This window comes from Macrotis lagotis, chromosome 1 (genome assembly GCF_037893015.1).
Source record: "Macrotis lagotis isolate mMagLag1 chromosome 1, bilby.v1.9.chrom.fasta, whole genome shotgun sequence".
In the NCBI taxonomy this organism is placed as follows: Eukaryota; Metazoa; Chordata; class Mammalia; order Peramelemorphia; family Peramelidae; genus Macrotis; species Macrotis lagotis.
The window spans coordinates 811475695-811502105 of NC_133658.1; the positions used below are offsets into that span (position 1 = coordinate 811475695).

Below are 26411 nucleotides of genomic sequence, written 5' to 3' on the forward strand. Positions count from 1 at the left end.
GAATTGTTTCATTTTTATAAGAACAAGAACCATTCCCTAATGGTTGTTGTCCTAAAAGGACCAAAATGACATCACCATGTTAGTCAAGTTACAGTGTGGTTGATCAGACTAATATGAGCTCAGAATGCTCTATTACAAGTCAGGCACAAATAGGCCAGGTGAACAATTGGGGTGGAGTCTCTAAATTGGCCCATCTCTTACAACATTCCTTAACAGATAAGTGTTGAAGACTATGGAAAAAAGGAAAAAGGAAAAAAAAATTTCAATGGAAAAAAAATCCAAGCTATCAATAGCCATATGAAAAAATGTTCCAAATCACTAATAAGAAATGAAAGCTAAAGCAACTCTGAGATTCCACATCATACCCATAATTTTTTTAAAGATGACAAAAGGGAAAAATGATAAATGATAGAGACCTATGGGAAAATAGGCACATTAATACATAGTTGGTAGAACTATGAATTGGTTCAACCATTCTGGAAAGTAATTTGGAATTATGCCTCAAAATACCATACCCATTCTGCTCCTAACTTCTTTATTTCTTATTCCTCTCAAGGATACATCAGATTCATAAAGGTCATAATCTAGGAATCATTTTTCACTTATTTCTGTTGCCAAATTATGCCATCACTCATATCCATCTTCTTTTGTGAACTCACACCAAACCCATCCTAGTTCAGACCTTAAAAAAACCTCTTATGTAAACTATTGCAACAGCCTCCTTATTCATCTACTCTGGTCTGTTTCCTCTCCAATACATTCTCCAATCAGCTGCCAAATTGATATTTTAAAGACACAGTTTTGATCATGTCATTTTCCTGCTTAAAAAACTTTAGTGGCTTTGGGACAAGGATTTGTAACTTTTTTTTGTGGACCCCTTTAGCAGTATAGTGGAAACTATAGACCTCTACTTAGAATGTTTTTAAATGATTGCAAAAAAAGTTAAATCTTAGTTACTGAAAACAAAGATGTAATCTCTTCCCCATCCAAGTTCACAAACTAGGAATACCTCTTGTTTAAGAGACCTTGCTTTTAATCTAACATATATACTAGTGTTTGACATGTAAAGCCCTTCACAATGTCTCCACTCTGAGTATTCTTTAAGTTGCAAATGGATCAATTTGCTGTTCCTAACACACAGCATTCCATTCCCACCTTCATAGTTTTGCACAAGCCATCCTGAATGCTAGGAATGCTGTCCCACCACACCTCAGCATCACAGAATCCCTGGTTACCTTCAAAGTTCAACCCCAAAGAGCTCCTTCCTTCAAGAGGATTTTGATTCCCCCAAGTTGTTAGTTATTCTTCCTCAAGTCTTTATATATTTATTTTATATATAACCATATTTATTTATCTGTTAATTTGTCACCACAGAAAAATATAAGCTCTCAAGAAGAGTATTTTTATATATTATTTCATCTCCTAGCACAGTAGCTAGAGGTTTGTGTTAGGTGCTGGAGTTATAAATTTAATGATTGCTCCTATCTCTCTCTTAACCTGATTTTAACTTCCAATCATCTTTATACCCCACCTCTTCTCCACCATCTCCCAAATCATCCCCTTGCCCACTTCACTCCTAAGCCCTACCCTTCCTAGGATGCCATTGTAACTCACTCCTCTGTAACATTATCTACTTCTCTTTTTTCTTTCATCTTCCTTCATTTGCTACAAATTATAACTCAGTGGTATGTGCTGAACCTGGAGTGAAGAAGTCCCAAATTCAAATTCTACATAGTCATTAACTGTGGGATCCTGTGCAAGTCATTCAATCTGTTTCTTCCTCTGTCAAATGAGAATGATAACATCTACCTCACAAGGGTGTGACAAAGATCAAATGACCCAACACTTTATAAACCAATTATTAAATAACATATAAAAGGAATTTTTCAAAGCTTAAAGACATAATTGGTATTTATTATTATTATTATTAGTCATAATTATCAGTGTATTGTTGTTTTGTCCCTTGCTTTAGTGTTTGTGTTTTGTTGTTTGCCTCTTCTTTTTGAGGAGGACCATGATATTAGATTGATGATGACAAAAAAAAAACATGATGGGGGGAAAAAGACAACCAAGTAAATTGGATTTAAGTGAGAGAAGGCTGTGCAAAGTTACCAGCCTGTCTTTCATCTGCCCAGATATGGATCAGGGCAGCTGGAGGTGCCCCCGATGCAATGGGAGATGTTGGTCTTTTTAGTCTCGTGTCTTTTATTTTTTTTTTCTTTTTTGCTAGGCAATGGGGTTAAGTGGCTTGCCCAAGGCCACACAGCTGGGTCATTATTAAGTGTCTGAGACCGGATTTGAACCCAGGTCCTCCTGACTCCAGGGCCCCCTAGGTAACGTCTTTAACTGTTTCCAGTTTGACCTCATGGTTCGGAGCCCGGCAAATCCAGAACGACGCGGATTCTACCACTATTCCTCTCGGGGTGGGGGGGGCGCAGGAGACTCATTCGCGCACCCCCTCCGGAGTGGGCAGAATGGTTCGTTCGACAAAAAACGCGTCCCTAGGCTCCGTCGCGGATCTTGTTTGCTGTCCCGTGCTCTGATTGGCTCCCTGGCGCCGGAGCCTCTTGCGTCACTTCCGGAGAAGCGGCTGGCGGGAGATTCTATTGGTAGGAACTGAGGAAGTGAGGGACGCGAAGCTGAAGGGAGCGACCTGGTCTGGCGTCCGGCGGCCACCCCGCTGACTCTCCTCCTCCGGCTTCCCTCCACTCGGCCGCGCGCGGACGTCTTGTCCGGGAGGACCGGAAGGGCTCGGTCTTGGCCTTGGGAACCGATGGCCTCCTGGGAGGCTCCCTGCCTCGGTTTCCCCTTCTGTAGGAGGAGGCCGACGGGAGAGGCCTCCGGGGCCATCTAGCGCCATCCCCTTCCTTTACACTTGGGAAAAGTTGAGGCCCGCGTGAGACCGATTGCCCTCGGCCTCCCTGCTGCGTGGCAGCGCCGGGCTTTGAACCCCCAAAGGACCTGCCTCTGGCCGCGAAGGAAAAACACGGGCCCTTCCGCCGGCCGGCCGTGGGCCCCGGTAAGTTGTTTTGCCTTTAGTAAAGAAGCCACGGTGCGGCGGATAGACACCGGCCCTGGAGTCAGGAGGACCTGAGTTCAAATGCGGCCTCGGACACCTAATAATGACCTAGCTGTGTGACCTTGGGAAAGCCACTTAACCCCATTGCCTTGCAAAAACTAAAAACAAAAAAAAAAACATACAAAAGAAGAATCCATGTCCCAGCGTGTTATAGAAAGGTGGGCCATGATTATTAATAAAGTTTTGAATGCAATTCAGCAAATTACTTTATTTGTTAACTGACCTAGATTAGGGGCCTGATAGGTGGCACAGAGGGAGCCTCTGCCCTGAAGCCAGGAACATGAGTTCAAATCCAGCTTTGGACACTTACCAGCTATGTGACCTTGGACATGTTACTTAACCCTGATTGCCTCAAATCCAGAGCCATCTCCAGTCATCCCGATTCATATCTGGCCACTGGACCCAGATGTCTCTAAAAGAGAAAGTGAGGCTGGTGACTTAGCACAGGCAGCATCCCCCTCACTTAAATCAAATTCATATGCATGTCATTGCATCACTTCCCTGATGTTGTGACCTTCTTCGAAAATGAAGGAAAAATATCTAGGGTTAGATTAGTGACCACTGAATCAGCACCTCCTGTACCCTTGCTACGAATTGTAGGATGTTGAACAAGTTGCTTTCCTCTTTGTTTTACGTTTTTTCATTTGTAAATTGAAGGGTTAGCCTAGATTATTAATTGTAGGATATGGAACAAGTTTCTTTCCTCTTTGTTTTACATTTTTCATTTGTGAATTGAGGCATTAGTCTAGATTATTTCTAAAGACTTTCCTAACTCCAATTTAAGACCTTGCTGTCAGATTGAGAAGAAGAAATTTAATATAGATACCATGAAGAAGAAACACTCATATAAATAATTTTATAATGGGTAGAATGAAATGACAAAAAAAGTTCAAATGGAGAGGTTCAGGTAAAGTATTATGAGAAATTTGAAGGGGTCAGTTCCTTTTCGAGGGGTGAATATGAGGAAAAGTTGCATGAAAGAGACAGATTCTAAATTGGGCTTTGACAGAAAGGAACTTCAATGACTATGGAATGGAACTCGATGAGAACTTGGTTAAAAAGGAATTTAGTATGACTAGAACTATAAATCTGTGGATATGGAAATATAAGGCTGAAAAGATAGGTTGAACCTATGGTAAATTTTGAATAATAGCATTAATAAATATCTTATTTTGAAGGGGAATATAGAGTCACTAAAAGTTTGTGAAATAAAGAAGTGACTTGATTAGGAAAGGCAGTTTTAAAATAGTTTTTAATCCACATTTGTAATGTGAATTGAGGAACCCATAATGAGAATTTACAGTACAACCTAAGAGTTTTACAAGAGCTACCTGAAGGTATGTGACAAAAGTGAGACTTAAATCCAGATCTTCCTGACACTGAGGCTGCTTCTTCTTGGGAAAATTCTTCAATATAAAGGATAAATTAGAGATCTGGATAAATTGGAGGCATTTATACTAATTAAGACAGACTTTTCCAGTGATCTAGACAAGAAAAGATGACTTTAAATGGTAGTAAAAGCAGAAAGAATAGTATCAAAAGGAGATATATGGCAGAGACAGAATTGATAGGCCCTGGCAATTGAGTGGATATAGCTAACTTTATAAACTAATTGGATGAGAGTTCAAATCCATCACTGCTACTGACATTAGAAAATTCATATAAATTTTCTAAAGCCCACTTTTCTCATCTGTACTAGATTAGAGATTATTAACCTTTTTTGAGTCATCTTTGTCTTTGGGAGTTTGCTGAACTCTATAAACCTATACTCAGAATAATTAAATGAATAAAATACATGAAAGTATAAAAAATTTATATTAAAAAAATGCAATTTTTTTCCCATTCAAATTTATGGACCCCCTGAAATGTGTCCACAGAACCCTTGAGTTCTTAACCTAAGATTGATTGTCCCTGAAGCCCCTTCCAGGTGTGTGGTGTGTTCAGGACTAGTACCTGTGGTGCAATGACTTGCCAAGCCCTTTTCAGGGCTGCAATCCACCTTTGGTGTATTTTTGGTTCACCTTTCTCTCACCTATAGTTCCAAGAATCTGTAGCAGCACAGTGGTCACATAAACTGTTTCAAGCAGACAGAATAAACCAGGTTGAGAGTAACCTTTAGTAAGTTAGGGGGAAGATTTCCCCTGGCAGATGACAATAAAGGCAGCTGAAAAGATGCAGTGGAGCACTTAGAGCTTGGTTAAGCATTGCAGATGCTAAGGTCATCCACTTCATCCTGACCATCACCAGTCACTTTGACTTTTGTCCTATCACTGGACTTGAATGTCTCAGAGAAAGTGAGGCTAACAACTTTGTGCAGCTCTGCCTCACTTAAGTCCATTTCACACATACAAGTCAAGATATTACCTGTGATATCATTGATCCTCTTCAAAAAGGACAAAGAAGTCCCGAAGTGATAATATCTCATATATATATATATATATATATATATGTATGATATTAAAGCACATTCACATCCATTAGCTCATTCTCTAGGTTTTCAGAATATTATTATTTCCTGGTTCTTGTGCAGTCTGACTGCTCCATCTGTCTTCTTTGCTAAATCTTTTTTCAGATCATGCTATCTAATCATAGGTATCTCAAGGGGTTCTATCCCAGGCCTCCTCTCTTTTCTCTATATATACTACTTCACCTGTTTATCTCTCTCATCAGTTCCTGTGGGTTTAATTACTATCTCTATGCTGATAATTCTCAAATTTACCTATCCTGTCACAAACTCTACTGATCTCCAGTCTTGCATCCCCAACTGCACTTCAGCCATCTCGAACTAGCTATCAGATAGACAACTTAAATTCAGTAGTCTGAAATGGAACTCATTATCTTCCCCCAAATCCTCTTGATTTCATTTTTATAACATCTCTAGAAAATGCCCCATTCTCTGCTCTGTCACTCCTACTGCTCTCATACTTATGCTTCTGAACAGCATAAACTCTATAACACCACTCCTGGGTCTGCTCACCTCAAGTCTATCCCTACTCTAATCCAATCTAACATTATTTTCCAATCATGCTACTTCTCTACTCAGTAAACTACAGTGACTTTCTGTTACCATTGGGAGCAAATATAAAATGCTCTGTTTGGCATAGTACTTCATAACCCTCCTAGTGGTGGTGGTTGTCCTTCATGCTCAAAAAGGACCAAAATGACATCACTATGTCAGGGTCCAGATGCAGTGTGCTATCCCTACTGTAACTGATCAGACTCAGAAATAAATTGGATGTTAGTGATGCAGTTGCCTTAAGACATCAGCCTTGCAGCATCATAGTCCAGAGGGAAGACAAAAAGTCAAGACAATTAGAGATGGCTCAGGATGCAGTCAGTGACCTTGGCATCTTTGATGTCTACCAGCCGCAAGCATTCACAGCACCTGATTCAGTCACCTTCAAGCTTATTGGAACAACAAACTGTTATACACGCATTTCCCAGGGGAAGTCTTCATATGCTTGGAATAGACCCCCCCGCCCCCAATTCATCAGCCATCAGTTAACCTCAATCTGATTTATCTTCTCTACCAAAATGGTTTATCAGAGTGTGACTACTGCACATGCTACAGCTTCTTGTAGCCACAAATGAAAGTTGAAAAATCAAATGGACACCAAAGGTGGAAAGTTGCCCCAGACCACTCCAAATACCTTTAAATCATGACTATAACAAAATTCTAGAGTGGTACAGCCCACCAAAAGACTGAGTGATGAATTTTCTAGCCCAAGACAACTTGAGAGATCTGCAGGAAAGGTCCAGTTACAGTGGGGAGCCTGGGTCTGTGGCAGTAAAAGTGGTTTTCAGACTTCTCAGCCTAAGGATTACCAAGGACAACTGGGAAAAGCAGCAGGAAAACTGCCAGACTAGAGTGAGCATGGAGCCCTGTCCAGCACAGATATTGGTGCAGCCCCAGCCCTCGGAACCAGAAGCAGGTCTGGGGAGCCACTCAACAGCCACTTCTCTAGAGTACTCAGCCCACGGATGGTAAGGGGGTCAGGGGAGAATGAGAGATCTCTCTGCTAACCCTGGGGCCAGACTCTGTGACTTTGCCCATACTCAGATCCAAGTCGCAGTCTGTGGGTCCCCAGAAAAAAAGAGCTTTATTGCCATAGTGGAGCAGGGACCCTCCTCATTATTCCAGGGTGGAAGAAAGTGCTTGTGGTCATCCACAGACCAGGGCACAGGCAAGAGAGCAGTCAAACCCTCTCTTAAGATGGAGGAAGTGGGGGCGGCTAGGTGGCGTAGTGGATAAAGCACCAGCCCTGGAGTCAGGAGTACCTGGGTCCAAATCCCGTCTCAGACACTTAATAATTACCTAGCTGTGTGGCCTTGGGCAAGCCACTTAACCTCCTTTGCCTTGCAAAAACCTAAAAAAAAAAAAAAAGATGGAGGAAGTGAGGTCCCTGGGAGGTGTCCCTGAAAACAGTTGCAAAAACCATCAAAAGCTTAGAACAGTATATCTATCCTCCACCCTGGAAAAGGGATCCCACCTTAACAAAGAATTAAAATCAAGCCATGGGCTGGGGAAATGAGCAAACAGCAAAATAAAAAAAAATCCAACCATAGACAATTACTTTGGTCCTACAGAGGATCAACATACTCACTTAGAAGATAACAAAGTCAAAGCTTCTATGTCTTAAGCCTCCAAGAAAAATATGAATTTGTCTCAGACTATAGAGGAACCCCAGAAAAGATTTTGAAAATCAAGCTAGGACTGCTAGGTGGCGTAGTGGATAAAGCACCGGCCTTGGAGTCAGGAGTACCTGGGTTCAAATCCAGTCTCAGACACTTAATAATTACCTAGCTGTGTGGCCTTGGGCAAGCCACTTAACCCCGTTTGCCTTGCAAAAATCTAAAAAAGAGAGAGAGAGAGAAAGAGAGAGAAAGAAAATCAAGCTAGAGAGATAGAGGAAAAATTGGGAAGAGAAATGAGAGCAGTGCAGGAAAATCATGAAAACCAAGTCAGCAGCTTGGTGAAAGAGACACACACATACACACACACAAAAAAAAATACTGAAGAAAATAACATCTCAAAAAAGCAATTTGAGTCACATGGAAAAAAGCAGTCCAATAGGTCAATGTGGAGAAGAATGCCTTTAAAAGCAGAATTGGCCAGATAGAAAAGGAGCTACAAAAGGTCTCTGAAGAAAATAATTCTTTCAAATGTAGAATGGAGCTAAAGGGAAGCTTATGACTTTGTGAGAAATCAAGAAACAATTAAAAAAACTCAAAAGAATGAAAATCTAGAAGAAAATATGGAATCTTTCATTAAAAAAACTGATCTGGAAAACAGATCTAGGAAAGATACTTTTTAAATTATTGGACTACCTGAAAGTCATGACCAAAAAAAGACTCTAGACTTCATTTCAAGAAATTCTTCAGGAAATTTGCCCTGATACCATAGAAGCAGAGGGTAAAATAATAATTGAAAGAATCCACTGGTCACCTCCTGAAAGAGATCCCAAAATGAAAACTTCCAGGAATATTATGGCCAAATTTCAGAACTCTCAAGGCAAGGATAAAACATTACAAGCAACCAGTAAGAAACAATTCAAGTATCATGGAGCTACAGTCAGGATTACACAATATTTAGCAGCTTCTACCTTAAGAGCTCATAGGGCTTGGAATATGATATTCTGGAAGGCAAAACTGAGAATCAACTACCCAGAAAAAGTAAATGTACTCTGTCTTTAACTCTTTTTGTCTCTCCATCACTTAAAAGCATGACTGGCACATATGTTGTTCAGTCATTTCCAACTCTGTGACTTCACTTAGGGTTTTCTTGACAAAGATACTGAAGTGGTTTGCTGTCTCCTTTCAACAGCTCATTTTAAAGATGAAGAAACTAAGGATTAAGTAATTTGCCCAGAATCACCCACTAGTAAGCATCTGAGACCAGATTTGAACTTGTGATGATGAGTCTTTTTGATGCCAGGCCCAGCAGCCTATCCACTGTGCCAACTAACTTTCTCCTCTTGGCACATAGTAGAGATTTAATAAATTATTGATTGCTTGATTTGAGCCTGCCAACAATGTGAGATTGGTAGAATAGAGGTTATCTTTTCCAGTTTTACAGATTAGGAAATCAAGGCTAAGGGAAGTAAATTGATGTACCCAAATTATATTGCTACTAATATTAAACAGTGATCAACTGTGAAGGACTTAACTACTCTGATAAAAGACTGTGATCCAAGATTACCTCCAAAAAGAGAATTGATTAACTCTAAGAACAGATTAAATTATATTTTTTAATGCTTTATTTTATTTTTCTTGGGGGTTTTTTGTGTGTTTTCTTTTGCAATATGACCAATATGAAAACATGTTTTGCATGATTCACATGCATAACCAGTATCATATTGCTTACATTCTCAAGTGGTGGAAGGAGGGAGAGAATTTGGAATGTAAAATTTTTTTTAAAAGAATATTTGCAAAACTTTTTCAAATAATTAACAAAATGAATAAAAAAAATTTTTTAAGATCATAGTGCTACTAAGTGGTAAGTCTTAATTGTGAGCCCAGTTCTCCTATCACCCTACCACACTAGCTTGATAGTATAATGCACATATTGATATGCTGCTTGGTGATATTTTTCAGTTTCTTATTTGTGTTCATTCTTCTTCATCATCTGTATTTTAAAAGCCTCTAAGGAAAAACCTTTTATTTTCTTCAGTGTCTTCTCCATATCCTATTGGCAGAGCCCACCTAAAACCAGCTGATAGTTAAATACTTTCATAAGGTATGTTAAGCTCTTTTCTTATTTCATTTGAACCTCACATCATCCTGTGAAGTAAGTACCTCAGATATGATTGAGGAAACTGAGATTCAGACTTAACCTATGGTCATAAGATTAATGAATGTTGGGAGTAGGGGTGAAGGGGATTCAAACCCTCATCTTCCTCATTTGAAGTCCATCCAGCATTCTCCTTGCTCTGCCATGCTGCCTTTACACTAGCATAGAACACTTGGGCAGAGCCGAGTACATAGCGTCATAGGATGTGGGACTGGTGGGGACTTGGGAGATAATTTTGATTTACTAGTCATGCTATTTACTGTGATGTTTGTTGGTGATGCCTTCCAAGATCACTGAAAGACTTCCTTTTAGGTCAACAGCTCTATTATGACTAATTTTTGCAAAAACTGGAATTAGTTGTTAATGCGTGTCCTTGGAGCTGATCTCTGAACAAATTCAGATTTGTTTAATAAAAAAGCTTAACATCAGGACAAGATAAGATCTATTAACATTATTAACATGAAATAGAGAATATGATTCAATGAAGATTCCACACAACAGATTTCACAGCAGGAACAATCCACTGGAATTAAAGAAAATGAGAACTAAGAAGAATGGGCTAAATTGTATTTCGGGAATTATGTGGTATTTTGGAGAATCAAAAGCTGCTCTTTAAAATAAAAACCCATCTTTTCCTTATCAGTCATCTTTCATTGCTTCTATATGATTTCTTTTGGGGGGGGAGGGGGTTTGCAAGGCAGTGGGGTTTAATGACTTGCCCAAGATCACACAACTAGGTAATTATTAAACATCTGAGGCCAGGGCTAGTGTTCTATCCACTGCACCACCTAGCCGCCCCACTTCTATACAATTTCAAAACATGTCTCTGAAAAAGCAAAACTACTTGTGACCAACAGGGCAATGGAGAAATGCTTAATGGATGTATAAATACAATATCATTATAGACATATGACTGGGGACCAAATGTAATCAGACGAGGGCAAAGGATATTGGAACAAGGATTCTCTACAAGCAATAAGTCTACCCTCTACCAAAGACTTATGGAAAGTTATGAACTATACCAAATAGGAAGACATTGGTAACTTGTAGCTTCCCCAGATGGAGAGAATGTCCATATCTACGAGATCATGGCTATGTTGATGATGATGTTTATTCTGAATTCTTGAAGAGGACCATGACATCAGGGAGGTGATATCATGCCAAGCACATGAATTGGATTTGAAGAGGGGTGGGGAGGGAGCTGTGCTAAGTCACCAGCCTCACTTTCTCTTCTGGAACCATCTAGGTCCAGTGACCAGATATAAATCAGGACAACTGGAGATGGTCTTGTATGTGAGGCAATCAGGGGTAAGTGACTTTCCCAAAGTTACACATCTAGTAAGTGTCAAATGTTTGAGATTGGATTTGAACTCGGGTCCTTCTGACTCCAAAGCCATTGTTTGATACACTGGACCAATCTAGCTACCTCTATTGTTATGTGATAAGCTAGTCTAGTCCCCTCTTGGGATCGATGAAGAAACTGAGAATCAGAGAGGTAAGTTGACTTAACAAAGTTATACAGCTACTTAAGTTATTAGAGTCAATTTTCCTGAATACCAGTCCTTTTTCTGTTGTATTGTCTTATATATCCTTTACTTTCCAATTAGGTACCTCATTAATATTTTTTTTCCTTCCCTTAGTGGGTATGTTGATGGGACAAGGAGATGGAATTTCCCAATGATACCTTCAGGACTGTAGTTGTAGGTGTTCCATTAGGGGTTAAATCAGATAAGACCGGACTAAAGGGCCAACTTCAGTGTTAGAAGGGAGAAGAATGGATACTTGGAGTTGGGGAGGTGGTATTGGACTGTAATGATGAAGGGTAGGGGGTGGTTGTATAGAGACTAGCCATGATTAGCAATTATGGGAACTGAGATTCTGTTCTTCTCTTAAAATGGTTAACCATACACCTCATATTAAATCATGCCCCACCCCTAAATTCTTATATTTCTGACCTCAGAAATTCTACCTAAGGAAAAAAGATAACAGTTCAAGGACTAGATAGTGGAATCTAGGTTTGACATTGAAAAGAACACAAGATTTGGCATCAGAGAACTTGGGTTTGAATCCTGGCTTTGCTAATTAATCCTTGTGTGGCTTCCAATAATAGAGGTGACGTGGAAATGTTGGAAAGAGTCAGATTTGGGTATACATTCAGCCTTTACTTACTACCTATATGACTTTGAGCAAGTACCAGTTTCCCAATCTGCAAAATTAAAAAAAAAGTGAAATTAGATGACCTCTCAGGCCTCTTCTACATTAATATCCTTTATTCAGTTTTCTGAAAATGAACTTTTACATTCTGAGAATCATTTTTATATGAGGATTTGGAGAAGCCACATGGAGTTATAGATAATGCAAGAGATTTGGTTGGAAAGACCTGAATTCAAAGTTCCCTTCAGATATTAAATAGCTATGTTGACTTGTCATTTCACCTCTACTTTCTTTTCCTTATCTAAAATGAGAATTACTGATCCACCTCTAAAGCCTATGCCTTATTTGGTCCACCAGAGGGCAGCCGGGCCTCTCCACAGCCTACATAGTCTGCTGTTTGGGCCTCTAGCTCTGTAAATTATTTGTCAGATCAGGGGGGCTCTAATGTTCAGCACTATTATTGGGATCTTTTTGTAGATCATACTCAGCCCTTTATGTCTTTTCTTTTGTATCCCTAAGTGGATTCTAAACCCTTGATAACTTCTCTTTTTATTCCTTTTTGTGCCCCAACCCCACCAAAGAGAGGAATCATTGCATAACCTAAGAGGTCAAATAATTATTTGTTAATAAAAACATGCTTATTGTGATTAATGTGTGAAGAATGAAGGAAAAAACTCAAATTTACTTAAATCTCCATTGAGATATAGTCACTATTGAGATGCTATAATCTAAATTGAACTGTGGCATTATTGTTTCACAGAGTTGTTGTAGGGTAGCCCAATATAAACTTCAGTAGTTGTAGTGGTTGTGAAAACATAATAATAGTAGTGGTAATAATGACAATAACTAACATCTATGTAACAACTATTATGTGCCAGGCTCCAGGTTATCATCTCATTTGATTCTCACAACATCCTGAGAGGTAGGAGCTATTCTTATCCCCATTTTGCAGATGAGGAAGCAGAGATGAAATGTGTGCCCAGCATCACACAGTCAGGAAGTGTCTGAAGTCACTTTGAACTTGAATCTTCCCAAGTGCTACATCTAATACACCATCTAACTGCCCCATACATATTTTATTGGCCTAGGATTTTATACATTTTGTTGTCATTCTTTCCATAGTTTATAATACAATATAGGGAGATTTATGATAATATTAAATCCTGCCCACATGTAGAGAAAATATAAACCAAAGGAAAACTGCCTATCAAAATTAAATAGAAACAAGATGTTCATCTAGAGGCATGGGATGAAGTGAACAATCTGCTGAAATTTTATGGGGGGGGTTGTGGGAGGGACTTTGTTTTGTACTAAAAAGGAGTCAAGATATTTGCTAAAGGAAGAAGGGAAGGAGAGTTTGAGAAAGGTACTATAAGCAAAAATAATGGGAAGTGAGGTAGCCTAAATGAATGTTTCTTAAAAGGATACATTCTATAGGGTATGGAAAAATCAGAAACAAGACTGGTTAATTTTTTAACTGTAATTCAGTAAACACTTAGTAAGGAAGCACTCCCCATGTAAGCTAGCTGCTTATAGCACAGACAAAAACAAAACATTCCCCACCTTCAAGGACTTTACATTCTACTGGGAGCTAGACAATTTATACTCACTTAAAAAAAAAAATTAAAAAGGGGCAGCTAGGTGGTGCAGTGGATAGAGCACTGGCCCTGGAGCCAGGAGTACCCGAGTTCAAATCCGGCCTCAGACACTTAATTGTCTAGCTGTGTGGCCTTGGGCAAACCACTTAACCCTTTTGCCTTGCAAAAACTTTAAAAAAAATACAATTTATACTCAAAGTATATAGGCAATCATTTGGGCAAAAACACTAGATGCAAAATCAGAGATTAAATTCAAATACTTATGTGTCGTATTAGATGAGTCATATCTCTAGGCTCAGATTTCTAATCTGTAAAATGAATTGTTTTTACTAGACAACCATTAAGATTCATTTCAGCTTTAAACCTTTATAGGGAGAAGGAGAGGAAGAGAGGACTATCAACTGATTACCAAGTTCTGTGCATTTTGCCTCTTCCTTCTCTCTTGAAACTGCTACCGTCTTGGTGTGGGACCACCTCACTCTTGCAGTAGCTTTCCATTTATATCCCTCATCTCTTCTCCATTCCAGTCTGTCTGCCACTTAATTGTTGAATTGATTTGCCTGATACCTCCTTCATCCCCATCCCCCACCCCCCAAAAAATGAGTAAACTCCAGTGGCTCCCTATCTCCTTCAGGATCCAATATAAAACCTTGTCATTCAAAGCCCCTTCTCCTCCACCCCCAGTCCTCTCCTACTTTCCCAGTCTTCATACACCTTAAGTACAGGCATACTTCTTACCCATGTAAACCTTACTCTTACTCTTATCTTCCTTACTCTTTGATATGTTGATACTGGCCTCCTTGTTATTTCTCACAAACAAAACACATCATCTTCCAATTCTGGGCATTTTCACTGACTTTTCCCATATCTGGGATTCACTCCTCACCTCCTAACTTCCCTGACATCCTTCAAGAAACCTTTCTGGATCCCTCTTCCTGCCCTTGTGTTCTCTCTATTAATCACTTCAGATTTATACCATAAATAACTAATTTACTGTACATGGTTGTGTGCCTGTTATCTTCTCCATTAGACTGAGAGCTTCTTAAGAGCTTAAGAGGTTTTTGCCTTTTCTTAGCACTAGCACACTGCCTAGTACATAGTAGATGCTTAATAAATACGTATAAGTGTATTTATTAAGAGTTGGGGGGGCGGCTAGGTGGCGTAGTGGATAAAGCACCGGCCTTGGAGTCAGGAGTACCTGGGTTCAAATCCGGTCTCAGACACTTAATAATTGCCTAGCTGTGTGGCCTTGGGCAAGCCACTTAACCCCATTTGCCTTGCAAAAAAAGAAACTTAAAAAAAATTTTAAAAAAGAGTTGGGAGAGGCCTCTTAAAGCACTAGATTTCAGTCTTGAAGGGATCCAGAGGTTCCAAGAAGAGGAAGCCAAGAAAGTAGAGAGCAAGTAGTACTGAAAAAGCCTCAGATTTACAGCCAGAGGGTTCTTCTCCTGCCTCTGCCCCTTGCTAGCTATCTGGGTAACCTTGAACATAGCATAATGAAATTCACTCACACCATCCACTGTGGGACCCCTACCTAGAAGTGATGGAGAATGATTCCTATTCACCATTGGTCGTGGAATGTGTCCACACTTATGGACAAGAAACCCTGTAACAAAAGAAACATAAGATATGTAAATTTAGAGATATTTCCATTCAGAATGTTCCCCTGGATTGTTTGTGCCTGATCTTTGGTAGAGCTTTCTGAGCTCCTGTAAGTCTGATCAGTCCCAATCAGACACACTGCACCTTGATCCCAACAAAATACAGCCTTTGCAGCTGTTGCTCACTCTCTTCTCTTTAATATACTCTTCTCTCTTGGTTTTCTACTACATTTTCTTGATTCTCCTACCTACTTGATTATTCTTCCTCAGTCGCCTTTGCTGGTCACATCTGCTAGCTCAAGACTCTGCCCTGGCCCCTCTTATCCATTCATTGTATTATCTCATTAGCTTCCATAGATTCAGTGATCATCTTTGGGTAGATGGTTCTCAGATCTACTTATCTAGTCCTAATTTCTCTGCTGACCTCCTTCTTGTATCTCAAACTGTCCCATAAAAATCTTAAACTCATTATGTCCAAAACTAAACACATTTTCTTTTTCCCCAGTCTTTCCCCTCTTCCTTAGTTCCCTAGTAGTTAAGAATACCACAATCAGGGCAGCTAGGTGGTGCAGCGGATAGAATGCCAGCTCTGAAGTCAGAAGGACCTGAGTTCAAATTTGACCTTAGACACTTAATAATTACCTAGCTGTGTGAACTTGGGCAAGTCACTTAACCCCATTGCCTTACCAAAAAAAAAAAAGAATACCACGATCATTCTCCCAGTCCTGGTTTACTTCTATCACTACCACCACAAACTGATGCAAAGTGAACAAAACCAGAAACTCATAACAGTGATAGCAATATTGTACAGTGATCATCTAAGAATGACTTATATTGAAAAATGCTATCCACCTACAAAGAAAAAACTTATGTAGTCTAAATATAGATCAAAACATACTTTTTTAAAACTTCATTTTTATTATTTTGTTTTGGTCTGTATTTTCTTTTGCAATATGACTAATATGGAAATAGGTTTTCTATGCCTGTATAATATATATAAAATTGCTTGCTTTCTCAATGAGGAGGAGGGGAGGAGGAAGAGGAAATTTGGAACCCAAAATATTAAAAAATATATATATTAAAAATTATTTTTACCTCTCATTGAGAAAAATATATATTATATGTAAATGTAAGATCTCATAGTCTAACCTCATTTTAAAAGCAAGAACACAAAAAAAAACTTAGAATGTTTAAAACACTTGTTCTAGATCTCCAAGGTCATAATTGAAGAGTCAGGATTCAAATCTAGGACCTGGTATGGGTTCATTTCCATAAATTTATATGTACAGAATTTTAAAGTTTCTATAATTAGGATATAATTTGCCATTTACTTACAGAAGATGTTTTTTTTCTCATAGAACAAACTGAACACATGAATAGAAGAAGAAAGTTTCTCATTGCCTCTATAGTTGCTGTTCAAAACTCCAGTTTCATCTATCCATCATGTCAGAGGTGTTTTTCTAGAGTAATCCTGGTTTCTAAAAGGTAATTTTGGATAAATAGTCTGATTTGGGGGGGCGGGGTTGAATCAGGAGATAAGAGCAGTTTGAAACAGTTTAATAGGGAAGGAACCCTAAGAATAAAAAAAAATATATAAATTTTAAAGTGCATGTGTGGCAAAATGTTCACACTCCATATGCATTTACTTCAGATATTTAAGATGTTCCTTTTATGTAAAACAAGGAGTTGGACCTCTTAAGTACATAAAACACATAATCCTCGAACCTTGCTTTTTAAGATAAAATATTCCATTTATAAGGTACTTATCTTTTGTTTTCTGTTTTTCTTACTTGGTAGATTAATTGTAGTCAATGAGGAAAAAACAGTTTCTCACTTCTACTTCTACCTAGTCTACTTATTTTTGTAGGAGAGTTCCACATTCTGGCATCTTCAGAAGTACATAATAAAAAGACTCAAAATTTTCAACATCACTAATTTTCTAAGAATTTTCTTTAAGCTCTTAAGTTTTAGTTAGCAGCCATAAAATTTGAGCTAATTTTTTTCTTCCCTCAGTTTTTAACTTAGTCAATTTTTAGATTCAATTCCTGTTTGACCCAAATAGTTTTATCTTGCTCTCTGGGCAGGTCAGACTTCAGCCGACTAATGTGGAGATGAACATTCGTGTTCATCAAAAAGTGTGAATGAAACACTAAAAATCAGTCATGAGTACTTGAAAATAGAGCTGATCGTTTAGTAACATCTTGGCACTTTCAGGGCTTTCATATTTTTTTGTCTCTGTTTCTTCTCTCCACCTCCAAGCTCTATAAGAATCAGTCAACAGGGGGCAGCTAGGTGGCGCAGTGGATAAAGCACCGGCCCTGGAGTCAGGAGTACTTGAGTTCAAATCCAGTCTCAGACACTTAATAATTACCTAGCTGTGTGGCTTTGGGCAAGCCACTTAAACTCCATTTGCCTTGCAAAAAGAAAAAAAAAAAGAATCAGTCAACAGAAACTACTATTTTCAGGATAAGTTTTTTGTACCATTTATCCTCTTACAAGATCTTGGTGATGAAAGGGGTAAATGAGATAGTTGCATCTCTTGTATAGAAATCTATACAGCAATATCCCTGATGAATGCTTATCTAGCTTGTACTTGAACACCTCCAGCTACATTATTGCCTTATGAAGAAGCCTGTTCCATTATTAGATAATTGTGTGACTACTAGGAAGTTATTTTTGATTTTGAACCAAAATCTACTTCTCTTAATTTCTATCCATTTGTTCTAATTCTGCCCTTTTACAGTAAGTTTATTCCCTTTTAGAATCATAGCTTCTCATTTTGCAGATGAAAAACTGAGGCCTTAATAAGTTGTAACTTGCTCAAAGTCACATAGGTAAGGAATGTCAGAAGCTAGATTTGTACCCAGGTCTTCTGAGTCAAAAACTCTTTCTTTGGAGTCAGTCTAGTCTTTAGATAATTTCACTTAAAATAATAGAGTTTGAGTCTAGAAGATGACTTTCACTCTAAACATCCCTAGTTTTTTCAGTTATTCCCTCCAACATGGAGTGACCCTTTACCATCCTGATCACACTCCACTAGATGATCATTGGTGACCATCTTAGATTGAAAGAGATCTCTTACATATCCTTCAGGTCATTTAAATCTTTTGCCTTAAAGCCCATATTTACAAGCTCTTAGCCATTTGCATTTTACTATCAATTTAGAATTCTTCCATTAATCAATTTTAATTAAGAACCTATTTACAGGGGCAGCTAGGTGGCGCAGTGGATAGAGCACCAGCCCTGGAGTCAGGAGTACCTGAGTTCAGATATGGCCTCAGACACTTAATAATTACCTAGCTTTGTGGCCTTGGGCAAACCACTTAACCCCATTGCCTTGAACCCCCCCCCCCCGAAAAAAAAAACTAAAAGAATCTATTACCAATGCACTTTGCTAGGTACTGTACACACTGAATTTCTAGTATAGTACAGGGATAAAACACAAGTACAAATAACTATGACAGTATTATAAATGCATTAGGTATAAAAACAAAGTGATATATGATGTTCAAAAGGGAAGATTATTGGAGCAGCTAGATGGCACAGTGGCTAGAGCACCGAACCTTGAGTCAGAAGGACATGAGTTCAAATCTGACCTCAGACACTTGCTTGGCTGTGTGACCTTGGGCAAGTCACTTAATCCTATTGCCGTGCAAAAATAAAAAAAGGGGGGGGAGGTTATTTCTAATAGAAAGGCACAGGGAAGGCTTCATAGAGGAGGTAGACTTCATCTAGAGTTTAAAGGATGACTACAAATTCAGTTGGCAAAAAAGAAAAAAAGCAGACTTTCCCAGAATGGGGGGGAAGGTGAGCAAAGGAATAGAGGTGCAAAGTAGTTCAGTCTTGCTGGAGCTTAGTACAGGAGGATAGTATATGAGTTGTCTACAAAGAATGGAGTCATACCAGATTGTAAAGGACTTTAAATGTCCTGGGGTGGGTGGGGGGAATAATCAGGAACTTCAGAAGATTTTTTGTCAGAAGACTCTTAACTAAAGATCTATGTGTGAAGAAGATTAATTTAGGTGGTAAGGAGCACTTGTACTTGGAACTTTTGCAGTGAGAATAAAGAATAAGTAATATGTGAGAGATGTTGTAGACAATCAAGTAGATGAACATGGGCAAGGGAAGGATTTTTTTAAGATTCAGGAAGCCTCATTGGGTCTGTAGGCAAATAAGAGTGGAGAGGGAGAAATTGAAAATACATGAGGGGACGGCTAGGTGGCGTAGTGGATAAAGCACCAGCCTTGAAGTTAGGAGTACCCGGGTTCAAATCCAGTCTCAGACACTTAATAATTACCTAGCTGTGTGGCATTGGGCAAGCCACTTAACCCCGTTTGCCTTGCAAAAACTAAAAAAAAAAACTAAAAAATAATACATGAGAGTTAATAACTGGAACAAGGTAGTTGTAGAAGTCAGATGACTGGGATCACGGGCCCAGAGAGAGGGACTGACCCTTGTGAACAATGTGCATACCTTTTTTACTTTATGACCAGAGGGAAAAAGGATAGGTGACAAAAAAGAAGTCTTTTTTTTTTTTAGTTTTTTTGCCAGGTACATGGGGTTAAGTGGCTTGCCCAAGGCCACGCAGCTAGGTAATTATTATGTGTCAGAGGCCAGATTTGAACTCAGGTACTCCTGACTCCAGGGCCGGTGCTCTATCTACTGTGCCATCTAGCTGCCCCTAAGAAAGAACAATCTTAAAGAAAAGAGAAATTGGGAGTCTTTGCTAAGACTCACAGAATAAGAAGCTATCCATTCTTCTCCAAATATTCTATGATCCCCCCCCCCCATTCTTGGAATTTTCTTCCCCTACACCCCCTGAATTCTGGTTTCATTTAAGTCCCACCTTGTTCAAGAAACATTTTCCAGTCTAGTTTAATGCTAGTGCCTTACTTTTCAGTTTTATTCTGAGTTTTATTTGTACATAGTTTACATGTCTCCCTCTTTAGACTTTAAGCTCCATGAGAAGGACAATTTTTGTATCCCAGTGCTTAGCACAATGTTCAGTACTTGGTAAGTACTTAATAAATACTTAATGCTAGAGGGCAGATATGCCAAGGAATCAATAAGAATAGAATGGGATAGTTAAACTTGAAGAACCCAACTAAGGTTATGTCAAGTAAGACTGAGGTGATTGATAATGGAAGGAAATCACCTTGATTTTTTTCCTTTTGTCCCTCAAAAATATATGGTGGGGGTTGCCCAGAAATGAAAGTCCTCAGGTTAGAGAGAGAAAAGATTTTGGGAGATGGAGGAAAAAGAGAAAAGAAAAATTTTAGTATTTTACTCTGGGGATGAAATACTAAAAAACCTACCCGTTCTCAGTAAATATGTCAGGGACAAAATGAAAGGCAATTCAATTCAAAAATCATAGATTGATAAATGATTATCAAAGCAAGCTGCATATAATAAAAATATAAATGCTATAATGTATTCACAGTTTCATATAATCCTCTTCTGTTCTTTTTTTAATTTATTTTTTATTCTCATTTTGTACAAATTTTTTTTTACATTAATAAAATATTCTTGTTTACAAGTAAACAAAATACCCTCCCCCCATGAATATAGATAGACTTGCTTGGGCAAAAAAAGTAAAGGGGAGAGAAAAAAATTAAAATTAAAAAAAATAATAGTAATAATTGTAGGTATGGCCAGGTGGCACAATGGACGAAGCACCAGCCCTGGAGCCACGAGCACCCAAGTCCATATCCAGCCTCGTAAACCCAACAATCACCCAGCCGTGTGACATGCAAGCCACCCGATCCCCGCTGCCCTGCAAAAACCAAAAAAGAAGAGAAAAAAAGACCCAAAATAAAATAAAGTAGTAATAATAGTAGGGTGCCTGGGTGGCAGACAGAGCATTAGCCCTTGAGCCAGGAGCACCTGAGTCCAAATCCGGCCCCAGGCACCCAAAGATCACCCTGCTATGTGGCCCCAGGCAGGCCACCCAGCCCCACTTACCCTGCACCCTCCCCCAAATAATAATAACAAAAAATATGCTTCAGTCTTTGTTCCAACACCAACAACTCTGTCACGGGTGGATCACATTCTTTATGATAAGTCCATCACAAAAGTTACTTCCATATTTTTCCACTGTTGCCATTGCTGATCACAACTCCCTCCTTTCTTATTTCTCCACTACCATGTACTATATTTTCTCTCTTCTTTCACTCTGGCTCTGCTGTAGGGTCGCTGAGTGGTGCAGCAGACAGATCCCTGGTCCTGGGGCCAAGAAGCCCTGAGCCCCCATACCACCCCTTAGGCCCCGAATCCACCTGGCCCTATGGTCCCGGACAGGCCTTCCAATCCCAGCCCCTTGCAAGAAGTAAAAAAGAAAATGTGTTATATCTGACCACTCTGCCCCCATGGTCCATCCTCTCCTCCTTTATTCACATCCCCACCCCTTCCCCCTGCTCTCCCCTCCTTCTTACTCCAGATGTCTATACCCCATTGAGTATATTTGCTGTTTCCTCTCCTAGCCACCTCTGATGAGAGCAAAGGTTCCTTCATTCCCCCTTGCCTCCCCCCTTCCATATCATTGCAATAGCTCATTGTAATAAAGAAAAATCTTATTATATGGAATATCTTGGTGTATTCCCCCCTTTCCTTTTTCTTTCTCCCATTACATTTCCCTTTTTTTCTATTGACTCCATTTTTTACGCCATATTTTATCTTTGAATTCAGCTTTTTCCTGTGCTTCAACTATAAAAGCTCCCTCTACCTGCTCTATTAACTGAGAAGGTTCATATGAGTATTATCAGTGTCATTTTTCTATGCAGGAATACATGCAGTTCATCATCATTAAGTCCCTCATATTTCCCCCCTCTCCTCCAATCTCCATGCTTCACCTGAGTCCTGTATCTGAAGATCAAACCTTCTGTTCAGCTCTGGCCATTCCAAAAGGAACCTTTGAAATTCCCCTGGTTCATTGAAAGTCCATCTTTTTTCCTGGAAGAGGACATTCAGCCTTGCTGGGTAGTTCATTCTTGGCTGCATTCTAAGCTCTTTTGCCTTCCGGTATATTGTATTCCAAGCCCTACAAGCTTCCAATGTAGTTGCTGCTAAGTCCTGTGTGATCCTGACTGCCGCTCCATGATATTTGAATTGTGTCCTTCTGGCTGCTTGTAATATTTTCTCTTTGAGTTGGGAGTTCTGGAACTTGGCTATAATATTCCTAGGGGTTGGTTTTTTGGGATCTCTTTCTCGGGGGGATTGGTGGATTCTCTCCATTTCTATTTTGCTCTCTGCTTCTAGAATATCAGGGAAATTTTCCTGTAGTAATTCTTTGAAAATGATGTCAAGGTTCTTTTCCTGATCATGACTTTCAGGTATTCCAATAATTTTTAAATTATCTTTCCTAAGTCTGTTTTCCATATCAGTTGTTTTTTTCAATGAGATATTTCACATTTTCTTCTAATTTTTCATTTTTTTGGTTTTAAAGTAATGATTCCTGATCTTTGGTAAATTCATCAATCTCCCTGAATTCTATTCTTTGTCTGAAGGATTTGTTCTCCTCAGAGAGTTTTCTTATCTCTTTTTCCATCTGGCTAATTTTGCTTTTTAAGGCATTCTTCTCCTCAATAACTTTTTGAACTGTTTTATCCATTTGACCTAAGCTGGTTTTTAGCATGGTATTTTCTTCAGCATTTTTTTTGGATTTCCTTGACTAAGCTGCCAACTTCATTTTCATGTTTTTCCTGCATCTCTCTCCTTTCTTTTCCCAGTTTTTCTTCCAACTCCCTCATTTGATTTTCAAAGTCTTTTTTGAGCTCTGACATAGCCTGAACCCAATTTCTGTTTTTCTTGGAGTCTTTAGATGCAGGAGCTTGTGCTTCCTCATCTTCAGACTGAGTATTTTGATCCTTCTTGGGCTCATGCGCAAAATATTTCTCAATGGTCTTCCTCTTATTTCTCTGCTTGCTCATTTTTCCAGCCTGAGCCTGGTTTTGGGGTACTTCCTGAGCTTTTGGGACACTCCCACAAGGGTCAGTGTGTGAGGCTCTGTCCTCCCTCCTGGTCTGTGAATGACCATAAGCACCCCCCTCTGCCACGGGGCCGAGGTGGGGGGGCCCTGCTGTTCTATGGGGGGGCCTAGACTGTGATCAGGATCTGAATGTGGTCAGAGCCCCAGAGTCCTGTTCCAGGGGCAGAGGACAGAGCTCTGCAGTCTCTCTTCACTCCCCTCCCTCAGCTCAATGGGCTCCTGCCCTGGGGGCTCCTGCTTACTGGCTCCACCTGCTTCTGTTTCTGGGTCTGGGCTGCTGAAAGACCAAGCTGCTGGCTGTGTGCCATGAGGGCTGGGCTCCACGTGCTCGCTCTGGCAGAGGTCCCCCACTGTTCCCCCACTTTGTGCCTGGTGCTCCCCAAGGTACAGCTCAGGAGACTCCCTTGCTGCTGTGAGCCGGGGCTCCCAGCGCCCTGGGGCTGCCTCCGGGAGGCTGAAGTTCTTTCACTCTGGCAGGCCACCCCTCTGGCGGGCGGCCCCTCTGACCCCGAGGAGCAGAGCCTTTCTGCTCTTTTCCAGGTTACTTTGAGTAGGAAAACTGCCTCGCTGGGTCCCTTTGTGGGTTCTGTCTCTTGAAAGTTTAGTTAGAGTCTTTAGCTTATGAGTTTTATCAGAGAGCTCCTAAGACTGGATCCCTTCTTGTGGCCATCTTGGCTCCGTCCCCCTCTGTTCTTTAATAATATTTATAATATGTATTTCTTACTTTCAAAAACTAGACATGCTTTATTATATAGATTTTTTTTATACGTTTTTGCAAGGCGAATGGGGTTAAGTGGCTTGCCAAAGGCCACACAGCTAGGTAATTATTAAGTGTCTAAGGCCAGATTTGAACTCAGGTACTCCTGATTCCAGGGCCGGTGCTCTATCCACTGCGCCACCTAGCCACCCCAATACAGATTTTTTAACTTAATTAAATCTCATCTTCCAGTATAGTTGAAAAAGAGAAAATAAGTTACTCCCATCTGTAGATAAGGAAAATGAGAAAAAGTATTTGTAAAAGAATAATACAATATTAGTCATTAAATTCTGGGCAGAAAAATAAAAATAAAGGTTAGAACTCTGGTCTTCTGTCAGTTTGGTGCTGTCTTCATTATGCCTCCAAAACATTGAATTTGCAAGTGATAGTTTGCATATCTAAGTAATACATGACATAATTTTTCATCCATTTTCATTAATTTCATATGTGCCTTAACCTTAAGTAAAGGTCCTGGTCATTAGTAAGGTCAGTATTTTTGAAAAAAGAGCAGTTAGATTTGATCTGAGAAGACACTAACCTGAATCCCAATATTATGTATCAAAAAAAAAATAGAAAACATCATTTCAGCTTCAAAGAAGTGCTTTTTACTGGAGAAAGAAAAGATGATGATTCTTTAACCATGCACAAGTGAATCTTGTTTTTCTACTTTTCCAGATTTGATTGCTCCAAATGTGGCTGTACTGGTGAAGTCAAAAATGTCACTTATAGATATAAACTCTCCTTAAAAGTTTCTGATGCAAACAGATTGTTTGCAATTACTGTGTTTGGAAGCTGCTTGGATGCATTTTTTGGCATCACTGCCACTTGCCTAAACAGGTAAAAATATTTACTGTATAATTTCATTTGTCTCTTAATATGCTGCTATAATACAGATATGAGTATATTTTAAATCAGTGTACCCTGAGCATATTGGAATGATATAATATTCACAAAATTGAAAACTTTTAAAAATACTTTTGTCATAAATTCTTTCACAAGGTGATAAAAGTATAGCTAGAAAGGCAAAGATAATTATTTTCTGGATCCATATAAACATGATTATTGATAACCAGGTGCCATTGATTCAAATTGGACCCTGAAATTAGGATAAGAAGTTCAGTTATAAAGCCTGCATATAAAGTTGAAAAAATTATAGGAAAATAGGGGTGGCTAGGTGGCGCAGTGGATAAAGCACCGGCCTTGGAGTCAGGAGTACCTGGGTTCAAATCCGGTGTCAGACACTTAATAATTACCTAGCTGTGTGGCCTTGGGCAAGCCACTTAACCCCATTTGCCTTGCAAAAACCTAAAAAAAAAAAAAAAAAAAAAATTATAGGAAAATAGAATAATGATCCTGTCCAGTTGAAGGATTATCAGAATTCAGGTCAGAATTCAAATGTCCACATTCTCTTGAGGATTAAGCTGTTTAGAAAGCTATCTGCCAAATTCAAGACCACATTTTTAGTTGCTTTTTCCAGTGTTGTATAGTTTGACTTCTTAAAACTTTACAGTGTTTTTCATGGTGCTAAGATTTCCAGGAGTATCACAATATTAAGAGCCCATGTGGTTTACAAAGCATTTTCCTCAGAATAGTCATTTGAGGTAATGCAAAATCCTGTTACCAGTTCCTTCTAGTTCTGTCAGCATCACCTCTCTTATTTATCCCTTCCTCTCCATTCTTAACATCCTAAAAAGATTTTCATTTTCTCCCACCTAGATTATTTTTTATTTTTGCAAGGCAATGGGGTCAAGTGACTTGCCCAAGGTCACACAGCTAGGTAATTATTAATGTCAGGTCCTCCTGACTCCATGGCTGGTGCTCTATCCACTGCTCTACCTAGATTATTATAATCTCTTATCTTTTTGAAGCTTTCTACCACCAGTCAATCCTTCATTCTGATTTCAGAATAATCATTCTTGGGGTAGCTGGGTGGCTAAGTGGATAGAGCACCAGCCCTGGAGTCAGAGTACCTGAGTTCAAAACCGGCCTCAGACACTTAACAATTACCTAGCTGTGTGGCCTTGAGTGAGTCACTTAACCCCATTGCCTTAAATTAAAAAAAAAGAAAAGAATAATCATTCTTATCCATCCATTTGATCATGTCACTCCACACATCTTCACTGGATCCTGTCAATTCTGAAATAAAGTTCAGATTCCTTCTAGCCTCCACAGAAAGCAGGGCTTCTCTAGTCTCCAAGCACATATCAAGCCCAACTATTCCTTCTGCCTGAAACGTCCATCTTCTCCAGGTTTTTAAATGCCTTTCCAAATACCACCACCTCCAGAAACCTTGCTTCTGTGTCCCTCTCCCTTTGAGCTTCATGGGGTGCTTTACTTTAAGGAGAGCCCTTATCTCTGCAGTGGCTCTGAAAGTCATCCTTGAGTGTAAATTCCTTAAAGACTTTGCCCATTTCTTTTGTAAATTCTGAAGGTTTCCTGGCATGTAGC

At 39.4% G+C, this 26411-nt stretch overlaps 1 protein-coding gene across 2 annotated transcripts in view; it reads left to right on the top strand.

Annotated features, from left to right (window-relative positions):
- Positions 1–2631: 2631 nt before the first annotated feature.
- Positions 2632–26411, top strand: part of DDIAS (DNA damage induced apoptosis suppressor) — a 33733-nt gene continuing 9953 nt past the window's right edge. The window contains exons 1-4 of one of the 2 annotated variants that reach the window (XM_074217003.1): positions 2632–3019; positions 10775–11177; positions 16581–16707; positions 24639–24800. In XM_074217003.1, coding sequence (XP_074073104.1) covers positions 16595–16707; positions 24639–24800 — 275 coding nt within the window. In that variant the 5' untranslated portion in view covers positions 2632–3019; positions 10775–11177; positions 16581–16594. The remainder of the gene's footprint in view (positions 3020–10774; positions 11178–16580; positions 16708–24638; positions 24801–26411) is intronic. The other variant, XM_074217002.1, reaches the window with a different exon arrangement.